General features: G+C 44.5%; 1 protein-coding gene across 1 annotated transcript in view; it reads left to right on the top strand.

Moving 5' to 3' along the window:
- The first annotated feature begins 8169 nt into the window (after positions 1-8169).
- The window catches only part of GPC1 (glypican 1), a 322306-nt gene continuing 306952 nt past the window's right edge, over positions 8170-23523 (top strand). The window contains exon 1 of the mRNA XM_073360055.2: positions 8170-9097. Within this exon, the coding sequence (XP_073216156.1) occupies positions 8941-9097 (157 nt within the window). The 5' untranslated portion in view covers positions 8170-8940. The remainder of the gene's footprint in view (positions 9098-23523) is intronic.

The following is a 23523-nucleotide window of genomic DNA, read 5'->3' on the forward strand; positions in this document are numbered from 1 at the left end:
ATCTGATTCATATGTAGTAACAGTAGGATAACACAGGATGGAGTCACTTTGGTCTTTACAGTGATGTATTCCTTTCTTATGTCAATGTCAGAGGCGGTGCTCGTCCATTGGGGGCCCTAAGCAGTAATATTTTGCCCCCCGCCAATATTATTAATAATAATGATAATAAAAAGTGAATAGGGGGCCCCTTGAACTGCTAGGGTCCCTAAGCAATTGCTTAGTCTGCTTATGCCTAGTGCTGGCTATAGTCAATGTTGGTAAATTGGGTGATTGTTTTCCAAGGGTAGAGCGGGATTACCATTGAATGGTGTGATCCAGGATTTTTCTACCTGGAATCTTACATTTTTTCACAGTCTCAGTCTACAGAATACAACCACTGACAATGGGATTTAACATTGCATTTAAAGGGAGGTAGTCTATTGGAAATAGTAATCTGCATCCTGCTACAGACTCATAGACTTTAAGGCTAGAAGGGACCATCATATTCATCTAGTCTGACCTCCTGCACATTGCATGCCTCAGAACCTCGCCCACCCACTCCTGTAATAGACCTGTAACCTCCAGCTGAGTTACTGAAGTCCTCAAATCATGATTTAAAGACTTCAAGTTACAGAGAATCCACCATCTACTCTAGTTTAAACCTGCAAGTAACCTGTGCCCCATGCTGCAGAGGAAAGTGAAAAAAACCACAGGGTCTCTGCCAATCTGATCTGGGGGAAAATTTCTTCCTGGCCCCAAATATGGCGATCAGTTAGATTCTGAGCATGTGGGCAAGACCCACCAGCTGGACATCTGGCAAAGAATTCTCTGTAGTAATCCAGAGCCCTCCCGCTCTAGGGTCCCACCACCTGCTGCTGGAGATATTTGCTGGGCCAGTTGTAGATTAGCTACATGCCATTATAGGCAGCCTCATCATACCATCCTCTCCCCATAAACTTATCAAGCTCAGTCCTGAAGTCACTTATGTTTTTTGCCCCCACTGCTTCCCTTGGAAGGCTATTCCAGAACTTCAGTCCCCTGATGGTTAGAAACCATCTAATTTCAAGCCTAAACTTCTTGATGGCCAGTTTATATCCATTTGTTCTTGGGTCCACATTGGCACTTAAATAACTCCTCTCCCTCCCTAGTATTTATCCCTCTGATGTATTTATAGAGAGCAATCATATCCCTCCTCAGTCTTCTTTTGGTTAGGCTAAAGAAGCCAAGCTCTTTGAGTCTCATCTCATAAGGTAGGTTTTCCATTCCTCTGATCATCCTAGTAGCCCTTCTGTGCACCTGTCCCAGTTTGACTTCATCTCTCCTAGACATGGGAGACCAGAATTGCAGACATATATACTGCTCTCTTTGCACTCAATGTTACATTGTGTATCTTATGTTCTATTGTGCTGCATATTCCATCTGTGAGGCCCACTGCCTCCTTTTTTCTTTACCAGAAGTAAGAAAGTATTTATTTTCCTATATCTGGGGCCTGATTCTGCACCACTGAATGCCAATGAGATATAAACCCTACTCTCTTTCCAACTGTTTTTCCCATTTTTTAATTCTTACCTTGTGCCAGGTGAATTGGCCTTTCTATATCACACCTGCCACCTGAACACCTGTACCACACCTCCATGCCAGAATTTGCTTTTCTGGAGGCAGCACTTGGTCTGTGACTGACAGGAGGGTATCTGTGGCAGGATGGATTTTCTCTCTCTCTTTGCCTAAGTTGTTGGCACTCTGTGTTCCTTTCTCTGCATTCTATCTATACATCATATGTTTTACTCTAGTCTTTTTCCTTGCTCATCTGGTTCTATTCCTACCGGCCCTGCTCAATCACTATTTTCCTTAAATGACTGCAGGTTTCTGGAATCTACAAATAGGGGATCTGCTGTTTTTCTTTTTCACATTAACTAACTGACCCTATCTACTTTGTTTAATTCAAAATGTTGAAAAAAATCAGTGTTCACAAAGTGAATCTGACCCTCAGATATGCACAGGGAAGAAATTAATTTCCTGTATATTTTGTAAGATACATTAATGTATGTTTTCAAATTGCTTAAAATGTGCCTATCCCAAAGTCTTGGTGCATATTCAAACTTTACCAGTAAAGACATATACAATTCCTTATCATTGTTATGCATTTACATTTGTTTTCTCAAAGTTGTACAGTATTTAAAGTTAGATGGCTCTTGCCTTGAAGAGATTAGAGTCAAAAATGCATCTGTCTATTTATTTGGCCCTCATCACCATAGTGTCTGAGCACTTCACAATCATTTATGTATGTATTAATATATTCTCACAACAGCATGGAGAGATAAGTAAGTATCACCCCCATTTTACAGATGGGTAATTATGTCACAGAGAGTAAGTGACCTGACCAGGGTGACACAGGAAGCCTGTGACAGAGCCGGTAATTAAACTAGTATCTCCTTTGACCAATCTAATGCTTTAATCACAAGGCAGTCAGCATTGGACTTTTGTACTCTGATCTTTTACCCAGGAAATAGCAGAGTGGAATCTGAATAAACAGAGTGCAAGTTGCAGTCACTTACCTTTTTCTCATGAGTGACAATGATTTTGTCCCCTGCTACAGGCTTTGTTATCTTTGTCTCAGTTGTCTGTAACTACTAGACCTCTACCTGCTCCCAGAGTCAGGATGGGAAACCAAGAATAATACTGATGTCCAAAGTTACAATCAAAAGTTAAAGTTCCCTCAAACCAATGGCTTTCCGCTTTACTTCTCACTAGTTACTCCTATAGCTGAATTAAAGTCTGTGTTGTAGATCTGATGGTGTTGAGTTCAAAACCTGCTGATGCAAAAAGTTAGTGTAAGAATGATGGAGTAACTGCTGATTCTATACTGCAAAATGTATTTAGAATTAAATATACATGTTATGTTAATGTGTTTTACTATTGCATTTTTAGTGTTTATATTGTGGTTAATAGAAGCTGTCCCTTTAGAAACAGGGTGTGACAGACTGTGTTTGAGACCATGAGTGGGAGATTTTCCTGGGTTTACAGAATGGAAAACTGTGTCTGTGTAAAGCTCCAGAAAGGTCAAAAAGCTAGCCTCATTTGCAAAGGTGTAACACACTAGCATTTACGGGGACTGGATGTTGCTAATGAGCTATTGAGCCTTTCACCTGTTAGTCACTAGTTTATATCCTGTTCATCTCAGCAGAGATTATAAATTGGTCCCATCTGATGGATGTTTGGCAGTGCCCAGAGTATCTGTCTGATAGATAAGTGTTTCATTGGGAAGTAAAGCTCAGCAACTTCAGGCTTCGGGAAGCAAATTCCAAAGTTGAGACCCTCTGCCTGAAAATGCCCTGCCTCCCCCCACCCTTCGTGTTTAACAAGGGGGCTGTTAACTCCCAGTACCTCACTGGATGTCAAAATATCACAAGAAGATGGGTTAGGTCTCTTCATTGTTGAGACCAAGTTAGCTCCCTCCCAGTGGACATCTACAGGTACATCCACACTGCTGTAGGAAACCGGCAGCTGAGCTGGGTCAGCTGACTCAGGCTCACAGGGCTCAGACTGCGGGGCTATCAGACTGCAGTGTAGATGTCTGGGCTTGTGCTGGAGCTGCCCTTTGGTCAGCTTGAGTGACACACTGAAAACATATAGCCCCACAGACTGAGCTCCATGAGCCTGAGTCAGCTGACACAGGCCAGCTGTGGGTCTTCTATTGCAGTATAGACATACCTGCTACTGTCTACTGTGAAGGAGCTAACCAGGTCTCAACAATGAGGAGGCATGACCTGTCTTCTTGTGACAGCCCTAGCACACTGTGAGCCTGAGGCAGCTGACCCAGGCTCTAAGACTTGGTGCCACAGGTCTTTTATCACAGTGTAGACATACCCTATGTGCACTGAGACTCAGGTAGGCCTGGTTCAACCCCTGTTCAGATTGACAGCATGATGCTGGGCAATACAACTAGATCTCTCAATTTCCTATTTGTAAAGTGAGATTAATATTAACCTCCTTTGTCTGTCTTGTCTCAAACCAGCGGGGCAGGGAATATTTCTGCCTTTGTGTTTGTACAGCATGTAGCACCGCTGGGTCCTGAACTCAGTTGGCACCTCTAACTGCCACCATTCTACAAATGAATAATAACCTTACTAACGCCAATTTTATTCTGATGTGTGATATATGAATGAATAGAATAAAACTGGCTCCATTTTTCACACTCAACTTTTCAAATACAGATTTGTCAGGGCAACAACATAACTTGCAATCTGATAAAAATTATACATATTCTAACCTTGTGACAGCATGTGTCTTTGCATTTGTGGGCCCATGTGATAAATGAAGTGGAGGTAGCTCCCTTTGATGGACACCCAGACAGCCAGTTAGCTGTAAAATCCCTCCTGGTAGCTGTTCTCTACTTGCTTTACCTGTAAAGGGTTAAAAAGTCCCCCAGGTAAAGGAAAAAAAAAAGTGGGCACTTGATCAAAAAAACCAATGAGAAGGCTAGAACTTTTTAAAATTGAGAAAGAAACTTTCCTTTTGTTCTGTTGTTCTCTCTGGGATGCAGGAACATGGAGCAGCAATGCTATAAGCAGGAATGCTATTTAAGGTTTGAACCAGGTATGAAAAATTATCTTCCATACCTAGAAGGAATAATTTGGATAGGGAATGTTTAGATAAATGCAGTCAGGTTTATTTCTTTATTTTGGCTTGTGGATCTCCTCTGTGCTAACCCCAGATGCTTTTGTTTGCTTGTAACCTTTAAGATGAACCCCAAGAAAGCTATTTTGGATACTTAATTTTTGGAACTGTTTTTTTAAAATCTAGCAAAAGCCTGTTTCAAATGTATTTTCTTCCTTTTCGTTTTTAATAAAATTTACCTTTCTTAAGAACAGGATTTTTGGTGTCCTAAGAGGTTTGTGCATATGCTGTTTGATTAGCTGGTGGTAACAGCTAATTTCCTTTGTTTTCTTTTTCAGCTCTTCCCCGGAGGGGTGGGGATGAAAGGGCTTGAGGGTACCCCACAGGGAGAAATGCCCAAGGGCTCCTTCCAGGTTGTTTTTTTTTTTTTTGGCATTTGGGTGGTGGCAGCATTTACCAAGCCAAGGTCAGAGAAAAGCTATAACTTTGGGAGTTTAATACAAGCCTGGAGTGGCCAGTATTAATTTTTAGAATCCTTGCGGGCCCCTACCTTCTGCACTTGAAGTGACAGAGTGGGGATTCAGGCTTGACAGTGACAGCTTGTGTCTTTGCATTTGTGGGCCCATCTTTGAATACCTTCTTTATAAATGCTCCGCCCCCCCCCCATGAGTATCCCTTAGATATCTGATCTTACAAGAAAATCACTCTGCAGGGACCAGGACTGGAGGAATTCTATGTGCTCAGTCAGTGTCAGTGTTATTCCAGCATCTTGAGAGTGTGATCAAGAAGCTGAGATTAATTTATGCAGAAACTCCTCTGTTAATCAGCTGCCAAAGCTCTGGGTTTCGGTCAGTGGTTTTCAAACTGTGGGCTGTGACCAAGTACTGGGTCACAGAATGTAAGGCACTGGGTCATGGCAGCTCTGGTCAGCACTGCCGACTGGGACGTTAAAAGTCCCATCAGCGGTGTTGCCTGACACCGGGCACTGGAAGTGGCCAGCAGCAGGTCCTGCTCCTAGGTGGGCGGGGGGCCCACGGGGCTCCGCACACAGCCCCCACCCCGAGTACTGGCTCCATACTTCCATTGGCCGGGAACTGGCCAGTAAGAGCTTGGGGTGGGGGTTGGGGGGGGAAGAGCTGTGTGGGGATGCTTGCGTGCCTCTGCCTGGGAGCTGGACATGCTGCTGGCCGCTTTGAGGGCGCAGTGTAGTCCACGGTGCCAGGACACGCAGGAAGCCTGCCTTAGCACCCCTGCTGTGCCGCTGACCAGGAGCTGCCTGAGGTAACCCCCTGCCCCAGCCCTGAGTTCCACCCCCTCAGCCAGAGCCCCTTTCTGCACCCAATTCCTCATCCCCCAGCCCAGAGCCCTGACCCCCCCACACACCCCAACCCCCTGCCCCAGCCCTGAGCCCCCTCCCACACTGTGAACTCCTCATTCCCAGCCCCAGCCTGCAGCCCTCACCCCAACCCTGAGCCCCTCCCACACGCCAAACCCCTCATCCCCAGCTCTGCTGGGTCACGGGCATCAATTTTCTTCAACTGGGTTGCCAGAAAAAAAGTTTAAAAACCACTGGTTTAAGTGATACTGAAACAATAAGTATTCCTTGTGTAAGCGGGGGAATAGTCCTGCTACTGTGGGGAACTTTCCTGGCTTCTGCACTACCCCGGTGAAGTGGGCTAGTGAAAGGATCCTAGTCCTCGCTCCCACTTCCTTTACCCAGTGGCCTCCCTGACCTTGAGGACTCCCCTTCCACTCTCTTGTCTGGCAGAGTCCTCGTAACCCCAACAAGGCTGGGCCCAGGATTCATGGGGGGGGGGGGCTCAACCCCCAACCCTGCTGTGGTCACCTAGGACAGCGGCTAGGGTGTCCCCACTCCGGGGTACTCTCTCTGCACTGAGCACTTCTCTGACCCACTGACCATTACATACAATTTAAAGCAAATGCAAGTTATTTAATCAACAATTAATTTTAAAAAGAATAAGGAATAATGGGAAAGGTTAAAGGAAACACATCACCCTGCTCTGTGGCAGGGAACATCACAAACAGTGTCTCTGGAATGTCTGGGCAGTTCACAGTCTGTTCCTTGTAAGTCTCAGGCCTTCTTCTCAGGCCCTGGCTGTGCTGCAGGGATGCTGGGGGTTGGACACTTGCTCTGGTGGTGGCTACACGCTCTCAGACTCTAAGTGGTAGGACCCTTCTTCCCAGTGTCACCCCCGCCCTGTCGGGGTTACGATCCAAGCCTGGCCTGCAGAGCCTCTTGGCTGAGACGTCTCCCTGTGCTGGGCCTGCTGCCCAGGGTCCCCCTCAGTCTTCCCAGCTGCTCACCACACCCAGCTCTGGACTGCTCCAGCCCCAGCTCCACCACTCTGTCTCTTCTGCTCTGCCTCTAGCTCCCTGGGCTGCTTCTTTGGCCCCTCGGGCTCTGGTTGCTGCAGCTCTGCTCCCAGGACAGGTCTGCTCTGCAGGCTGCTTCTGTGACTCTGCTCCCAGCACTGACCAGCTTTGTAGGCTGCTTTTCTGGCCCCTCTGGCTCTGGTTGCTGCAGCTCTGCTCCCAGGGCAAGTCTGTTCTCTGGGCTGTGCCTCTGGCTTTGGGGCTGCAGCTCTGCTCCCAGGACAGGGTCTGCTCTCTCTGGGCTGCTTTTCTGGCCCCTCTGGATCTGGCACAGCTCTGCTCCCCAGCTCAGCCTGAGCCCCTGCTTTCTCCTTAGCTCAGCCCCACTCTGTCCGATCCAGGCAAATCCAGCTCACACAGAGGACGGGACCACCCTGGCCTCCTGACTCCCTGATTAGCCTGCCCGCCCTGTCATTCAGGCTGACCTGAAGCATTGGCCTCTCCCCATTGTTCCTGGGGACTGTCAGTCTCAGGGTCCTGATTTCCCATAGACCCTTCCCTTTTTAGTACTGGGAGCTAGCAACCAAAACACCCCAACTGAATGTTAGTAAGGGGGCAACAGTCCCCTTACATTTGCTCCATGACCATCTTTCCTAAAGATGCTTTAAAGTTACTGCAATTCTGGTTATTACATAGCAGGGTTGGGTCTTCTGAAAAATACAGGGCGAAGCCTAGCACTCAGCCTGCACCACTGACTCTCCAGCACCCAAGGCTTTGTGCTGTAGTTTGCAGAAGGACGCTGGCCCTATAATGGAGCACAGGCAGCATGCTACGCCAGGTATGGCAGGTTGCATGCCGGGCTTTGCTTTTACTGTGCAGAGGGCTCCTGCCCGCGGAACCGGCCAGACGGCCCCGAGCGCACGCTGGGCTTACGCCGGCCTGTGGCCGAAGGAGATGCCCGGCGTTGAAGGGAGCCCAAGGCGCAGGGCTGCGGAACGGTGTCGGGGCGCTGGCTGCCCTCGCGCGCTGCCCTGACTATTGAAAATTAGCAGGTGTCGGCGGCAGCTGCTGTCACCACGCGGGGAGCAGGCGGCGCAGAGTTTAACGGAGCAACCCCCCGGGTCGGCGTGGGAGGAGCCTGGGGGCAAGGCAGGAGGAGGGCAGCTCCCCGCCCTTGATTGGCGCAGGGGCTGCATGATGCCACGTCCGGTGGGGGAAAGCCCTGCCTTGCAGCGGAGCCTCCCCGCCCTCGCCCTCTTTGCAGGTGGTGCGCCGCTGCCGCCGGCCGGGCTCACTGCTCCTGCCGGGGACACGCGCGCTCGGCCCGCGCTCCTGCTGCTCCCGAGGAGAGCCGCGCCGCCTCCCCGCCCCAGCCGCTTCCACGCTCTCCCTTAGCGCCCGGCCTCAAACTTTGCCCATTCCGGGCTGTAATCCGTTTGCATCGCAACCGTCCCCCACAGCAGCGCCCTGCCGGAGCTTGGGGGAGATGTGCCCTCCGCACTGACCAGAGCGTTTACACACAAGTGGGATCTGCCTCTGCTGGGATCGGGGCCGGCTTCCATCCCCCAGGAGCTCCTGCGTTCTGAGTGGCGGCAGCTGCACCATCCCTGGGAAGTCAGCCCCAGAAGAGCCAGGATTTCCCCCCCGTTCTTCTTCTTCCCCCCCTTCGTGCAATAGCGCTTGGAAGTCACAGGCTCTCTCCGCAGCCCGAGATCTTGCATTGCTGTGCCTAGGTCCCAGTGATTTTTGCCTGTAGGTTGGGGACTTTTTTTACCCCCCCGCCCCCTTGCCATCTGATTTCCCCTGAGTGTTGTTTTCTAGTGGGGCGGGGAGGCAGGGATGCTAGGGGGAAGGTGGGACTGAGCTCCCCCCCCCATTCCGTGCACCGTGCCTGCAAACAGCGAGCGAGCGCCGGGCAGAGGGAGAGAGCCCGCTTTGCAGCCCGCGGTCAGCGGGACCTTGGGATTGTCCTTTGCGCTGCAGGTTCGGGGGGCTCGGCAGAGAAGGAGGATGCATTTCTTCCCGTGGGGATTTTGGCTGCTGTGTGTCGCCTCCTCCTCGGCTCGGGGTGACAGTGGCAGCAAAGCGAAGAGCTGCACCGAGGTCCGGCAGTTTTATGCGACCAAAGGATTCAGCCTGCACGGGGTACCCCAGGCGGAGATCTCAGGTGAGCCTCTCTTCACCCCCAGACCCTTCCCCCGTAACACAAGGCAGCGCTCTGCAAAGGCTCTCCCGTAGAGGGCAACCTCTGCTAGGAGCCCAGCTTCCTCGCCTCTCCAGCACTCAGCCTCCCAGCTCCCTGTACAAAGAGACTCCGCTTTGTCACGGTCCGTGGCTGGCTGGAAGGTGGGACTCAGGCAGGATGGTGCTTTGCAGAAGTGTGCAAACTGGGGGTGCTGGGCACCAGTTCCTGAGGTATTGGCAGGGTTTCCCCAAAATAAAGGGGATCTCTTCACCCTTCTGTACAACACTCCAGGGCGTCCCCGTCTCTTCCCATCAGGTTTCTAGTAAATGAAGAATGAACCCACCAATTCAACAGTGATTCATCCAAATAATGGTGTGATTTCCTCTCTCCTTTCCAGATGACCAGTGCAATTAAGTTGGTGTTTATTGCATAGGCAGGTAGTCTGTTCTGCAGTGTTGGGGTGAGGAGAAAAAAGATTTCTTGTAGCTTTGGGTTTTTTTTTTTTAAAGGGAGTTAGTTAAAAGTCGGGAAGTGGTGAAAAGTCAGACTTTAGATTTCTTCTGGAGCAGGATGTGCCACACCTAACCCTTCTTAGCAATTGTAAAGTCTCCTGATATACAAGGTTTTACTTGATTCTCTGTGGTACAAACCTGTTTAATGTCAAAAGGCTGTGAGAAATCAGGTGATTGCGGTTCCTTTTTTTCCCTTTCATTATTGTACCGTTGCAGTGATCTAGGGGATTTGGGTCAGAACTCAGGATATTCAAAATCCCATGGGTTTGATTTCAAAGCTAGAAAGTGTCCCAAGGTTTACAAGAGAGAAGAATTGATTTTTTCCTAATCTTCTTTTGGATGAAAAACAGCTTAAAAAGCATTTGTCAGTTAAATATTGAAGTGTAAGTAAAATGACCTTTGTCAGGTGTTTGAAACAGGGCAGTAACCCCAGCCACCTACATCAGAGTTTATTCCTGCTTCCTTAATACTGTATTTGGAATACAAACTAAATGGGAGGGGGTTCTGTTTTTCTGTTTTTTGGCAAATACAGAGTTTTCTGTTCAGAAAATCTCTGAAACATAAACAATATCTAAGAGCCCGGTTAGGTTTTTGAAAGCCCTGGGGGAAAATATCTGCTGAGACTTGCATTTATTTTTGTTTGTTTATTTTTAAAGCTTTGCCTAGGTTCTGATTCACAGACTTGTGACCCCTATCTGAGAGCTTTCTTGCTCACTTGTGGGTGCTTCCTGTTTAGACAAAGCATAAGATGTGCAAGCGTTATGTGCCAGAGCCAACCTGCAGGGACATCTCCGCAAGACTGCAGTTTGTAGTTCATTTCTAAGCTGCAGAATTTCTTATGATGAATATACTTCAATAGTGTCGTTTTATGGGGAACATCATCATCATAAGACATACAAATGGAGAAGGCTGAACTTTTATCCATACAAATGTGAACTTTTTCTGTGTTGAAAGGTGGATTTTTAAAGTAAAATGGGAGGTTTCTGAGTGTGAAATAGTGGAGAATTTCAGTAGAGGGCTATTTTCTTTTTTTTTTAAGGGAGGGCAATGAATCCAGCGAAGGAAAAAAGACTCTTTTCACTTGATTACAAATTATCTGTAAGGGAGAGTTTAAATATGTCATGCAGTTTATAAAGTCTTCAAGGGAGTAAACATTTAAGAAGTATTGTCATGAGAGAGAGTACATGGGAGTGGATGAAACCCTAAATGAAATGATGGTAGTACAGGCTTCAGTGTTGATCATATTTTAGAATTGTGTGAAATTAATTGCATAAGATATAAATATCTTGTGTTCTCCGGTTCACTGTGTATAAAACTTCTTGTACCTAGAAGTGTTGAGATCAGTAAAGACAGATTTCTAGGAACCACATTTATTATTTCTAAATGGTTACCAGCATTCATGTTTGCAATCTTAAGCAATAATGATTGAAAATATAGTATCAAACTGTTTACCTTTGACAATATAGTATTGTAAACAGTGAAACTGTACAGTTAACTATTGTTGTAAAAACTGGTGGAATGAACAGAGAAAATATGGGGGAATGCTGTCTTCACATGTGAATGTTCTCCTGATAGCACAGCCAATTGTGTACTTCAAAATGAGAACCCTTTGTGTTCATTGTTGGTGACTGTCATATGTACTTCAAACTTCTAAGAATTTAGAACTTAGAATTTAGAAACTTTCGTCTGTATTCTCTTAATATCAATATAATAAAGATAAAAGGTGAATGTATTTGACTGTGAAAATGCACATGGCAATTTTGATTGGGCACAGAGTATATACTGTGTATGCTTCTGGTTTGACTATCCTATATATAGGATGTACTAATTGTTTAGATTATTTCAGATTAAAGGTTTTTTTAAATAGATTTTCAATGATAACTAAGCAAGAAACCATAATAACATTTTGTTTTAAGAGACCACTTTTTATAGCATTCCCAAAGGTACTGGGTAGAATACAGCTCCACCTTTATAAGCAAATCACTTATGTTAAGCCAGCAAATTTTGTTGTCCCTTTGAGTGGTCACTTAAATACAGTGAAACCTGTTTGTTACCCACTGTAATCTGTATGACAGAAATCTGATCAGCTCAAGATTCCAGTTACTTCTGTAAATGTCTACACAACAACAAACACTAGGAGCAATTTTAGTTTAGTAAGAAGTGCTGATTGGGGTAGTTTAGTAATGAGCAACCTGGCTCTGCTTTTACTGGAGTCCCTGTGAGAGAGGTTTCCCACTGCCAATCTTGTGGCTTGTCAGATGTGCAAGGATCGCCCTAAGGGCCACCAGTTCTTCACTCTTTGGCGGCAACTAACTATACTTTATCCTCTTCCTCTCCAAGAAGCTCCTACTGGTTTTCCTCCTCCCATAGTCTTCCTCTTTAGCAAAGGAGGAACTTGCTTTATTGCCCCATGGCTTTGGCTGCCAAGAGAGAACTATGGGTGGCCACCTTGCTCCTGGATTGTTAGGGCTGGCTCAGGAGTCTGGTATCATTAAAGGGCCCATACACCCCCAAATGCCTCTTGACTTCAGAAGAAGTTGAGGGTGTACCAGTCATGCAGGCTATGACTCAGAATGAGTTAGCTGCATTTATGTTGGTTTTAGCACACTTCAGACGTTTTAATCTGCAATTTTTAATGATTTAAGAGGATTATGACTAATATGAAACACCTTGGCTCAGCTGATGGTAGTTCCTGCTTATGAGAGTACAAAGCAGCTAGAGAGGTGACTATGCTGTTGTTGTTAGCTCATCAACATATACAGATCTGATTAAGGAAAGAGTCCAGCCCCCCCGGCTTTCTCATGAAATGTGCAGGGTGGGTTTCTAACTTTACATTAATGTTTGTACAATGCATTGAACATGTATAAGCACTCTAAATATGTCGGGTACTATTATTAAATGTGCTTTAGAAAAAGACAAGGTGTTAAATCTTATGGCTTTGAAGTCAATGGCAAAACTCCCAAACATTTAAAAAAAAAAATCTACCCGTATCAGTAATCTCCGCATCCCAACCTGACCCCCTGATTCCCATATAAATATATGTTTTAGGGATGATTTCTAAACTAAGGGGAGATACTCCCTCCCCCCTTGCACATGGTGCAGTTGGCAACGTTCGCCAGGCCCACATCTACTCAGCTGGTAACTGGATGGGCACAGGTTTCCTGCCATTTGGAGTGTATTCCCAGTGCAGGACTCATTGCCTGAAGACTTATTGTCCTTTTAAACCCCATAAAGACCACAAAATCTTGTGAAATATCCCCCCCCCTCATCACTAGTCCATTGCCTGGGGTGCTCTGAGTTGAGTTGGGGCCCTTTACACAGATTCTTGAGCAGGGTTATGTGTTTAAATTTGGCTGCTGTGAGAGGGCAATATGTTTGAATTCATTTACCCCAAGACATCGCTTCTCAAAACTTTGGTTCCCTCTCATGCTGAGACAGAGGTTGTATGAGATGGGAGTATCACGGGCAAACGGTGAGCAAACTGCAGAATTTATTTTCTGTGCGTTTTGAGATAGCGTGGGTTCCCACTTTTCAAGGCAATTCTGCTACTCACCCGTGTAAGTATCACTTAACCCTGTGCATTACTGTGTGCTTAGTTTGTCTGAGTCAGAACCACTTGCTTTCATCTCTCAACTCTTCTAGCCTCCCACAAACTATTCCTGTGACTACATTATGCTCTTTGTGAGAGAGACATTGTCAAGTGTATGTATGAGACGCATTGTAGGGATGTTAGCTAAATTAAGAATTGAGCAGTACTGTTCTTTTACTCTCTTTGCAGGACCTAATTTGATGGGGATTTCAGGATGTTACTGTGTTAATGACAAATATAGGAATTTTATTCGTTGAGTTTTTCTAGAGACCTGCGGTAATAAAGCTACAGGCACAATAACTAGTAAAACTACAGATGAGATGTAAAGAATAGAATGTGGGATTTTCTGTTCTCAAACCGCAGGTCTCTGCCACTTGATTTAAAGGTGAATCTCCATTATCTACCAGTAGTAGTAGCCAAATTTATTATATCATCTTTGTGTTGTAGCCATACCAGCTAGTTATGTTACAGTACTGGTGGGCTTGTTACGAAGAAATGAGATTAGCTGAAAGATATAAAAATTCTCCTGGTCCTGCACACTTGGTGGTAGTACTTCTGAAGAAGCAACACACACTACATTGTGTCCTGTTTTTACTAAATTTGGCAATGATCTTGGTATGAATATTGGAACAGGTTTTGGTTGAATTTGATCCTTTTCATGCCAAAGTCCTTTTTAAAAGATTGATATGTTTACATATTTTCTGCTTGGTGATTGTTTTGTTCCGTAAGTAAGTATGTGTGTATACATATTGTACTGAGAACTTAACAGAACAAACTCCCTCTGGTGGCTAATTAGTAGAGCCCTGCCAAATTTGTGGCCATGAAAAACACATCATGGCCCATGAAATCTGGTCTTTTGTGCGCTTTTACCCTATACTCTACCGATTTCACGGGGGAGACCTGCGTTTTTCAAATTGGGGGTCCTGACCCAAGAGGGAGTTGCAGGGGGGTCACAAGGTCATTTTAGGGGGGATCAAGGTATTGTCACTCTTACTTTTGCACTGCCTTCAAAGCTGGGCGTCCAGAGAGCAGCAGCTGTTGGCCAGGTGCCCAGTTCTGAAGGCAGCATCCAGCTAGCAGCAGGGCAGAAGTAACGGTGGCAATACTGTACCATGCCATCGTTATTTCTGCACTGCTGCTGGCAGCAGCTCTACTTTCAGAGTTGGGCTCCTGGCCAGCAGCTGAGGCTCTCCAGCTGCCCAGCTCTGAAGGCAGCATTGCTGCCACCAGTAGCAGCACAGAAGTAAGGGTAGCAGTACTGCAGCCCCCCCTACAATAACTTTGTGACCCCACCCCCAACTCCTTTTTTGGTCAGGACCCCTACAATTACAACACTGTGAAATTTCAGATTTAAATAGCTGAAATCATGAAAATCATAATTTTCAAAATCCTAGGACTGTGAAATTGACCAAAATGGACCATGAATTAGGTAGGGCCCTGCTAATTAGACACCTAGGTCCCATAGGTTTAAGCAAAGATGGTGTACCCTACTGGACTGAGGCCCAAATTTTGAAAGGTATTTAGGTGTTGCTGTGCTCAGGTAACTGACTTAGGCTCCTTTTGAAAATGAGATTTAGACTCCTAAGACCCAGATATTCAAAGATATTCAGGGACCTAACTCCCATTGAAATCAGTGGGCTGTAAGTGGCTAAGTCCCTTTTGAAAATGAGACCTAGGCCTCTGAAGGTATGTCTAGGTAGCAGCTGGGAGGTGTGGTATTCAGCTCAGGTAGACTTGAACTAGCACCCTAAACATAGCAGTGGGGTGGCGGCAGCATGGGCTACCCACCCAAATACTCTCCAACCTGATTCCCTGGGTACAATACTTAGTTGACCAGCCCACCATAAATGCTGCCATGGCCACGCTGGTATTTTTAGCTCAAGCAAAGCTACCACGAGTATATCTACCTGAACTGCGAATTACACCTCCCAGCTGCTGTATAGACATAGACTCAGTTACGAGTTGCAATGCTGAACAGAGCAATTCCAAAATACATTTAAAAATCAGGCCCCTAGTGCCTGCCTCGCTCATATTTAAAATCTAGAAGGTTGTATATTAAAATGTTTCTTTTAAAGGATTTGCCTTTCTTTCAGTGTGAGATGGATGACTAAGTTCTCACCACATAATTATCTTTATCAGCTGCGTCTGACAAAAATATTTCAACAACTCCTTTTGTTGGAGAAGCAAAACACGATTAAAGTCTGATTCTCCCCCTCCCCCCAAGAAAATCTGAATGCATGTATAGCTTGAATTCCTTTTGTCTGAAAATCCATAGCCTCTCCTCCTTGTTTCTCTCCCCTCTGGTCTTGCCACATGACTGTTCAGTTCTCCTGTTTTTGTCTAGAGAGTCTAATATCCGTGAAATCTCATGACCTGCAGATATGTTTGATAAGATGAGAGAGGGGCAGCTTTTAGATGATGGAGCTGTTAGGTTTGGCAGGAGTGAAGCAGGTGGTTCTGTTTTACCAGTTGCATTCAGAGGACCGTATAGACTCGTTCCTGCAGCTAAGTTAAATGACTAGTTGTGCTTGTACTTTTAAAAATAGGTTGCTGACTTTGCTAGGAAAATATTGAGTTCAGACCCAGACATTACTTCAAAACATTAATTATTAAAAATAGAGGGCTTGAAAAATCTGCTCACTAGTAGTGACTGTGAACCTTTTTCTGATGGGTATGGGGACCTAATCTATCTTGCAGTTACTGTTGGAGTCAGTGGATTATTACTTGTGTTGTCCCTGCCCCAAAAGACCTTAAGGTCAGAGTAGTAATACTGAACCTGCCACGTGACCGGGTTCTAATGTAATCTGACTGGGGCCAGGGGAGAAAGTGCTGTCTCTTGACAACACTCCTGTGTGTTAGTCATTGAACTGACAACTTTCTCAGAATTCTTGTAGCTTGCTTCAGAGCTCTCAAGTGAGTTTATGAAACTGCACCCTGGGAGAGGGGATGGTCACTGGTAGTGGGGAGCCAGCTAAGATTTAACTGTCATTGAAATTCCCAGCCTAAATTTCCAAATGTAAAGGAGTCCCAAATTCCATTGAAATTCGATGGCATGTAGGTACTGTAGTTCCTTAGGCTGCTTTGAATCCCAGCCTCTATTTGCCATTTTCTAGCCTGGCTCCTTTATTTTAGATAGCACTATTATTGGTAGGCTTTTTCTTATTCTTTCCAGCGTAGCTGCTTTAGTATATTCTGAGTTATATCTTGTCCTGAAACATGCAAATGCAAGTAGAAAGAAGGGGTAGAAAAAGCAAATATCGGGCAAGCAAGCAATATTATATATGATGCAGGTAGCAAGAGGACATTCTGTCCTGGGGCACTGTTAGGCACTGGTAACTGTATACACCATGATGATTAAACAGGGCAGGGCTTCCTGGAATAAGGGTGTATCTAGCTTACAAGATGGTGTGTACATGAATTGCACCTGCTTAGCAGAGCAATGGCAGGGTATCTCTTGTGCTAGCTACCTGCCATTCCATGTGGTGTGCATCTGTTTGCTTGTAACATCTTGGTTTACTTCTGTTTTGGATTAGACATGAAATACCCTCAGTATTTCTTGAATCTGTTGCATTGCAATACGTATTTAGCAAATTTCACAAAATTCACTATTCTTGGGATAGATATGAAAGAATTTCTCCCTGGTAAGGTTTCCGTTCTCCTTAGGAAGAACTGAATTTAACTGATCGTTAATTCCTGTAGGATGACACTTAAAGTTAGGAGATGGTTGTATGATATTGACTCTCCTAAACTTTGTGCATGGACTGAATCCTTTCAGAAAATTATATTGTTGCATGATAGTCCTTAAGAAAAGCAAGCAAGGCTATCCTGTACATTAGCAAATTAATTTCCGAAGTTCAGGTTAATGTGGTTAGGGTGAATTTTTTTTCCTAAGGCTTGACGACAATCCTACTTTTTAAAAAACTACATTCCCAGGCATGGTTATGTCACCATCTGTTCCACCGTACAGGGTTTCCCTTAAGAAGTGCCCACCCCATTTGTTCCTTTGCTTAGGCTAAAACACTCTGAGCTATAAGCTTATCTTTAAGCACCAAAACACCTCTTGCTTTTTGAACACAGAACCGTACTTTTTAAATTGCTTTCTGCTGTCCTGTACTGAAATCCTGGATGAAGGAGGGATGCTGTCTTTAGAGGCATCAGCTCTGTCTGTTAGAATGATTTATATGGTGGTATATCTCCATGCTTTCAGTGGAGCCTCTCTGGAGTAAGTAAGATGAGAATCATGCCCATCACTTTCAGCCCTGATGGAGGTCCATCTTGGAGGCCATTCCTGCAGACAGTTACTATTGGGTGTAGTAATGAGAGGGGAAGGATGGTCCGGTCGGTAGGATGCTAACCTGGGATTTAGGAGACCCAGGTGCAGTTCCCTGACCTGGGACAAGTCTGTTAGTCTCTGCATCTTTAGGCACCTGCATACCTTTTAAAAATCTGCTCATCTATGCCTCCATCTATGCCTCTGTCCTATGAGGATAATAGCACTTTCCTACCTCTCCCAGGTGTTGTGAGGATAAACAAATTGAAAGATTGTGAGGTTACTGTGGTAACGGGGGCCCTAGAAATACCTTACCTAGATAGTTCCTAGTACTGTGACTAGTTCCAGTTAAATCAGTTGAGATGATCACTCATGATGGTCAACACTATGTTTGGTCATTTAGTGTTCGCAAGAGCAGCTGCTTGTTTACTGTCATGTTAAGGTCTCTTCTCTGGTACTTAACTCTCCCCCCCCCCCCCCCACACACACTCTGATTAAAGCAAAGATTTCTCTTTTAAATCTGACATCCAACTCCTTTCTCCTCTGTCTCTACACACCAACATCCAGCTACTCAGAATATGTTGTGCCCTTGACAGTTGTAACTATGCCTTTAAGTAACATTTGATTCCCAGGGGATCAGATTACCTCCATTGACAGTTTGAGTTCTGTGAAAAATAATGAAGCTTTAGAATGTAGACACTTTAAATGCTTGTCTGTACATGACATAACTGCAAGTTGGGTCAGTGATGGCTGCCCCGTTTCCATTTTAGTTCCAATCTTGCAGTCATAAAAAAACTCCCTTGTTTCCTTGTGATTTGAATATGCAGTGTGTGCTGTGCGATGGTTGTCCAAAAAACACTGGTTCTGGGTGTGTGTGGCTTTCTTTTTTTAAAAAAAAAAGAAAATACATTAATCACAATTGTGTGGACTGTATTGACATTATAAAACTAATTTTTTTGGGTCCTTTCATATACAATGCAGTCTAAATCAGAAGTACATAATTACCCAACTCTTTTATAAACTCCTAAACTGGCAATGTGAACAAACTATTTTTTTAAACTACCATGCATTCTACTAAAGCACTTTATAAAAAAAAATATTTAGTATGGTTTCAATGAGCAACATGATAGCACTTATGCAACGTTCAGTACTTTATATGATTAAAATGCAGATACTGTATGACAAGTAGTTTTGACTTGCAAAAATGGTATTTTATAGCATTGTAAAACTATACTATATAATTCTTTCAAAATATCTCCTAGGTCTTTATTTTGCACAAGCTTCTTGTTTTCTGACGGGTGTGGGGGAGGGGACAAGATAAAAAACAGAAAAGCTATTACTGTCATCTTTCAGTCTATTTCTGGATGGGAGAAAAGTACAATAGAGGGAGTGTTCGGCGATTAAGCTTAACTGTACAGTTAGTATAAAAACTGAAAGGAACTCGTGCTTTAGTCTCTTCTGAGATGCCTGAGTGTTGACAATATTTAAAAAAAAGAAACTTGCCCTCAGTTTAACTTGTGCCACTCCAGTAAAGTCTCTGGGGTTGTACTGGCATAAATGGGGGCTTGAAAGGATATTAACTGTGTCAGCATTTCTCTAGCTCCACCTGTCTCAATAAATGAGTTAAATTGCAGAAGGAAGGTCTTGTGGTTACTTGGATAGGAGTGGGAGGAAGGAGATCTGGGTTCTGTTCCCAGCCCTGAGGCCCCAGTTTTCACAGAAATGCATGCCAGTCACTTCACTTCACTTCTCGCCCCTCTGTGACTCAGTTTCCCCATTTGTAAATGTTAAATGGGGATGTTTTTTCTTAATTATCTCATGGGAAGTGGGAGGGTTGTGGAGCTTAATTTATTGGATTGTAGAGCACTTTGTTCTTCTATTGCGCCTTCCATCTAGGCATCTCAAAGTGTTGCTCTCTTTCTGACGCAGTTGCTTGGCTTTACCCAGCGGTATGAGTTTAAAACGGTTGTATAACTATATCCCCGTTTACAAACATCTGTTTGGCTTTGCTGCAGAATTCCAAATAATCCCTGCTAAAACTCTCTTCATTTCTGGGAGGTCTCACATAGGCTTCCACATTGTGGGAACAGAGTATCTTTATTGAATTGGATCTATATGGCCATATTGTGGCTTTAAGACATCCACTGGGAGTTTGAGGAGGGGCTGCACTGTAATGGGTGGACTTCCCCAACTCATCCAGAATTTTATTGGGGCCTAGCCCATGCTGGGGTGGGAGCTCTGCCCACTGGTGCTGGTTCAGCTCTACTGGCAACTGCAGCAGAGTGTGGGAGTGGGTCTCGGCGTACGTTCTTCCGTTAGCCTTTGGCTCGAGCTGCTACCAGCAACAGAGGTTTAGTGACGTCCTAAATGCTTGACTTTAAGTCTCATTGAAGTTAATATTAGAGTTAAGCACACGCATAAGTCTTTGCACGATGGGAGCCTATAGAGCAGTGGTCCCCAAACTGTGGGGCATGCCCCACTGGGGGAGAGGGGGCACGGAGGAACGTTCAGGGTGGCGTACAATGGGGCCTGGGCCAGCCCCCATGGGGGGCAGGGAGGGAGTGCCACCTAGCCCCACTCAAGCCCTAGCCACTGCCCTGCTCCGGCCCCAGGCCAGCTCTGCCTCTATCCCCAGCTCCTCCCACATCCCCAGCTCTGCCTTCAGCCCAAGCTCCACTGCTGAGCCAACTGTGCAGTAATGGAGTGGGAGTGTGGACAGATTCCATTACTGGGAAGGGAGGGGGTGACAGAAAAAGTTTGGGTACTACTGCTATAGAGTATGGGGATGTGGGTGGAGCCCATGCAGAGAGTGCAAGGAGTGGGGAAGGCTCCTTGCATAATCACCCTGTCCATCTTTGCAGCTGATCTGTACAGGTGCCTGTCTGCTCTATCGTGCAAAACATCTTCCTGGGTTCTTTTGTTCTCTCTTTGTACTTTGCATTAAGATTTTTACAGCAGTTGCACTTAGATCCAGGCTGTGGCATGCAAGTTTATTTGATCATGTAACAAACAGTTTCAGTGTTCTTTAATTATAATAATATTAATAATTAGTGACCAGATGATGACTAAAAGCAGATCTGTTTGTAAATCTCTGCTACATGCTGGCAGCAATTAAGCACAGAAGGAGTTTGGATGCTGGAATGCTAACTAATTTAATTAATTTGGGTACTGTTAATTTGTATTACATGATGATGCATGATTGTTGCTTGTTAAATATACAAATCCAGGCTGAACAAATTGGTAGTGCAGGTCATACTGATATTAAGCTACAGAATTTTAGTAGGCGGCCTAAATGATTCCAGATTTATCGAGTTGGAAGTAGTAATATGGTACTGTAAATTACTTATTTTTCAGGGAAATCAATTTAAATATGTGATTTGTTATGGATTATAATAGGAGTGGACTGCCCAAAATAGCTTTTTGATAGCCCAATTTATGCTTTACAGTGACTTGTACTCTCCTGTGCACATACAGGCATGATTTTCCAAGAGCTGATTATAAAGTTGTTTTTTAAAGATTATTATACTACATGTGTATCACTAATGAAGCCCATACTCTGATTTTTTTTTTTTTTTTTTTGGTTTTGTTTTAAATTCCCACTGGTATCAATAGTAGTTTTGCTCCCAAAATGGATGGTGAATATGGCTGCCTTGGGCTTCACATTTCTACTGTATAAAATAATCCCAAAATAGTAGGTAAAGTCTTTATTGACTATAGGCTAGATGCAGCCCCTGGGCAGTACATAGGCACATGACCTTAAAGCCATGGCTGGGAGGGGAATTATGAGGTCCAGTTTTTGTACCCTAGACTCTGCAGAGCTCATAATCCCAGAGAAGTTCCAGAATGAGGGAGAGGGATTTGGCCCACATGGTTTAGTGTTGGCCTTCTTCCCTGTGTACACCTTCTGTTGCTGGGATTAATCACACTCATGACAGCTGTACTGGGGTGATCGCCCACTCCTGAGCTGGCTGTTAACAGTGCAATTTTATTGTTCTCCTGTCTGTGTGAAAAGTATTCAAGGCTTGAATTTGGTACCTATTGTCTCTTCAAGAAAAGAGTTTTGTAGTAATTAGCCCTGCTTCAAGATGAAGGTGAGCAATTGCATACAAACCAGAACCACGTTCAGCCTGCTGTATAACCAGATATCACAGTTTGGGTAGTAGTTTAGAGGACATCTTGTTTTTCCTCTGTCCGTACTTACTGCCCTTTTTGGCCACAGAACCATTTAAAGCCTCAGATGTTTCCATGATGCAAAAATAATTTTGCTATGGAGATCACTGCATTTCTGACTCTACTGATTTTGCTGCTTTTGGGTTTTCCTGGAAAATACAAACCTACAAACAAATGTAGCACGTTTTTCAGGGTTAAAGTAAATTTTAAATTAAATCTGCATAGGTGCTAGCAAATGTAAATGAGCAAAGACTATAGTGAGAGTTTGCTCTTATTTAATAGAGTGAATACTTTCAGACTTGGGGCACATTTTAGTATTAAACCAAAAAAAAGAGAGCGAGTCACTGTGTTTAATGTGCAGTATTGTTTGCTGCAGTATTCTGGGTCAGCTGTCTGGGGGTTTGAGTTGTCTTTATAAGTAACATTGCACTTTATATTGCAGTGAAGCAATCTCCTGTCAGTCATAAATTAAATATTTTTTCCTGTTAGTGATACGTTAAATGGCAGCACTTAGGGCTGAAATTCCTAAATATATCTGCAATTTTACTGGTGTATGTATATCCAGTATAAGTGATACCCTGTATTATCATGCCATGCCATCACTAGTAGATTTTCATCATGTTACGTTACTGAGCATTCACTTTCCTTGTGCCAAAGAGGGGAATAAACTTCTGTAATTACCTTGCTCATGTAGTTTGTATGTACAATACTATTTAAAAAAAATAAATAAATAAAGTGCCAGAAACAGTCTCTCCTCCCCCCCCCCCCCAAAAAAAAAATCCATTTGTTAATTTGCAGATTATGGTGACTGGTAAAATGTCATAAATGAAATGCAGAAACCCTTCAAAAAAAACCCATTTAATATGTTAGAATAAAGTTCAGATTAAGAGAAACACTGGCAAAATCTGGGCCATTGATAGATAAAACCACATCCCTAATGAAAGTCTTTTGGGAGTTGGAAGAAAGTCCATTCTGTCGTTGGTATACAGCATTTTTAGTTAGCAAAATTTAAAATCTTTTTCTCAGTTTCTTTTTTCTAATGTGTCTGAAATATGGCACATCATGACAACAAAGAAATGGTCTTGTGGTTAAGGCACAGTCTGGCTGGGACTCAAGATCGGAGTTCAATTTTCTGCTCTTGCACAGATTTCTGATGTGAATTGCTTAATTTCTCTATGCCTCAGTTCCCCATCTGTCAGTGGGGGGTAATAAAACTTTCTTTGTGTTTGTGTATTTGCATTATAAGCTCTTTGGGGCAGGGTCTGTCTCTTACTATATGAATATATAGTCCCTTGCACAGTGGGTCCATGATCTCCTTTGCGGCCTCTAGGTCATGCTGTAGTAAAAAAAAACAAAAACAATAACATTGCTTCGGGCCAGATTCTCCCAGCCTTACTTATTATGAATAGAGTCAATGGGGCTATTTACTTGTGGAATAGAATTCCATACTGTTCAACCTGAGTAAACTCTCTGACATTTGTTGAACAGATTTTTATGGGCATGTTGTTGGGCTATATTTTTTTGTTTTATCATTACTCATTGATTTCAGGTATCCAAACAACTTACTTACTCTGTTCTCAGTTACTAAATTCTTCTAAAGTGTATTTGTTTCTGTCTTCTAATTCAGTGGTTCTCAAAGCTGGTTCACCCCTTGTTCAGAGAGAGCCCCTGGCGGGCCGGACCAGTCTGTTTACCTGCCGCGTCCACCGGTTTGGCCGATCGCAGCTCCCACTGGCCGCGGTTAGCCGTTCCAGGGGCTGAGGGAAGCAGCACGGGCCAAGGGACATGCTGGCCGCCCTTCCTGCAGCCCCCATTGGCCTGGAGCAGTGAACCATGGCCAGTGGGAGTCGCGATCGGCCGAACCGGT

This window comes from Lepidochelys kempii, chromosome 9, assembly GCF_965140285.1.
Source record: "Lepidochelys kempii isolate rLepKem1 chromosome 9, rLepKem1.hap1, whole genome shotgun sequence".
Lineage (NCBI taxonomy): Eukaryota > Metazoa > Chordata > Testudines > Cheloniidae > Lepidochelys > Lepidochelys kempii.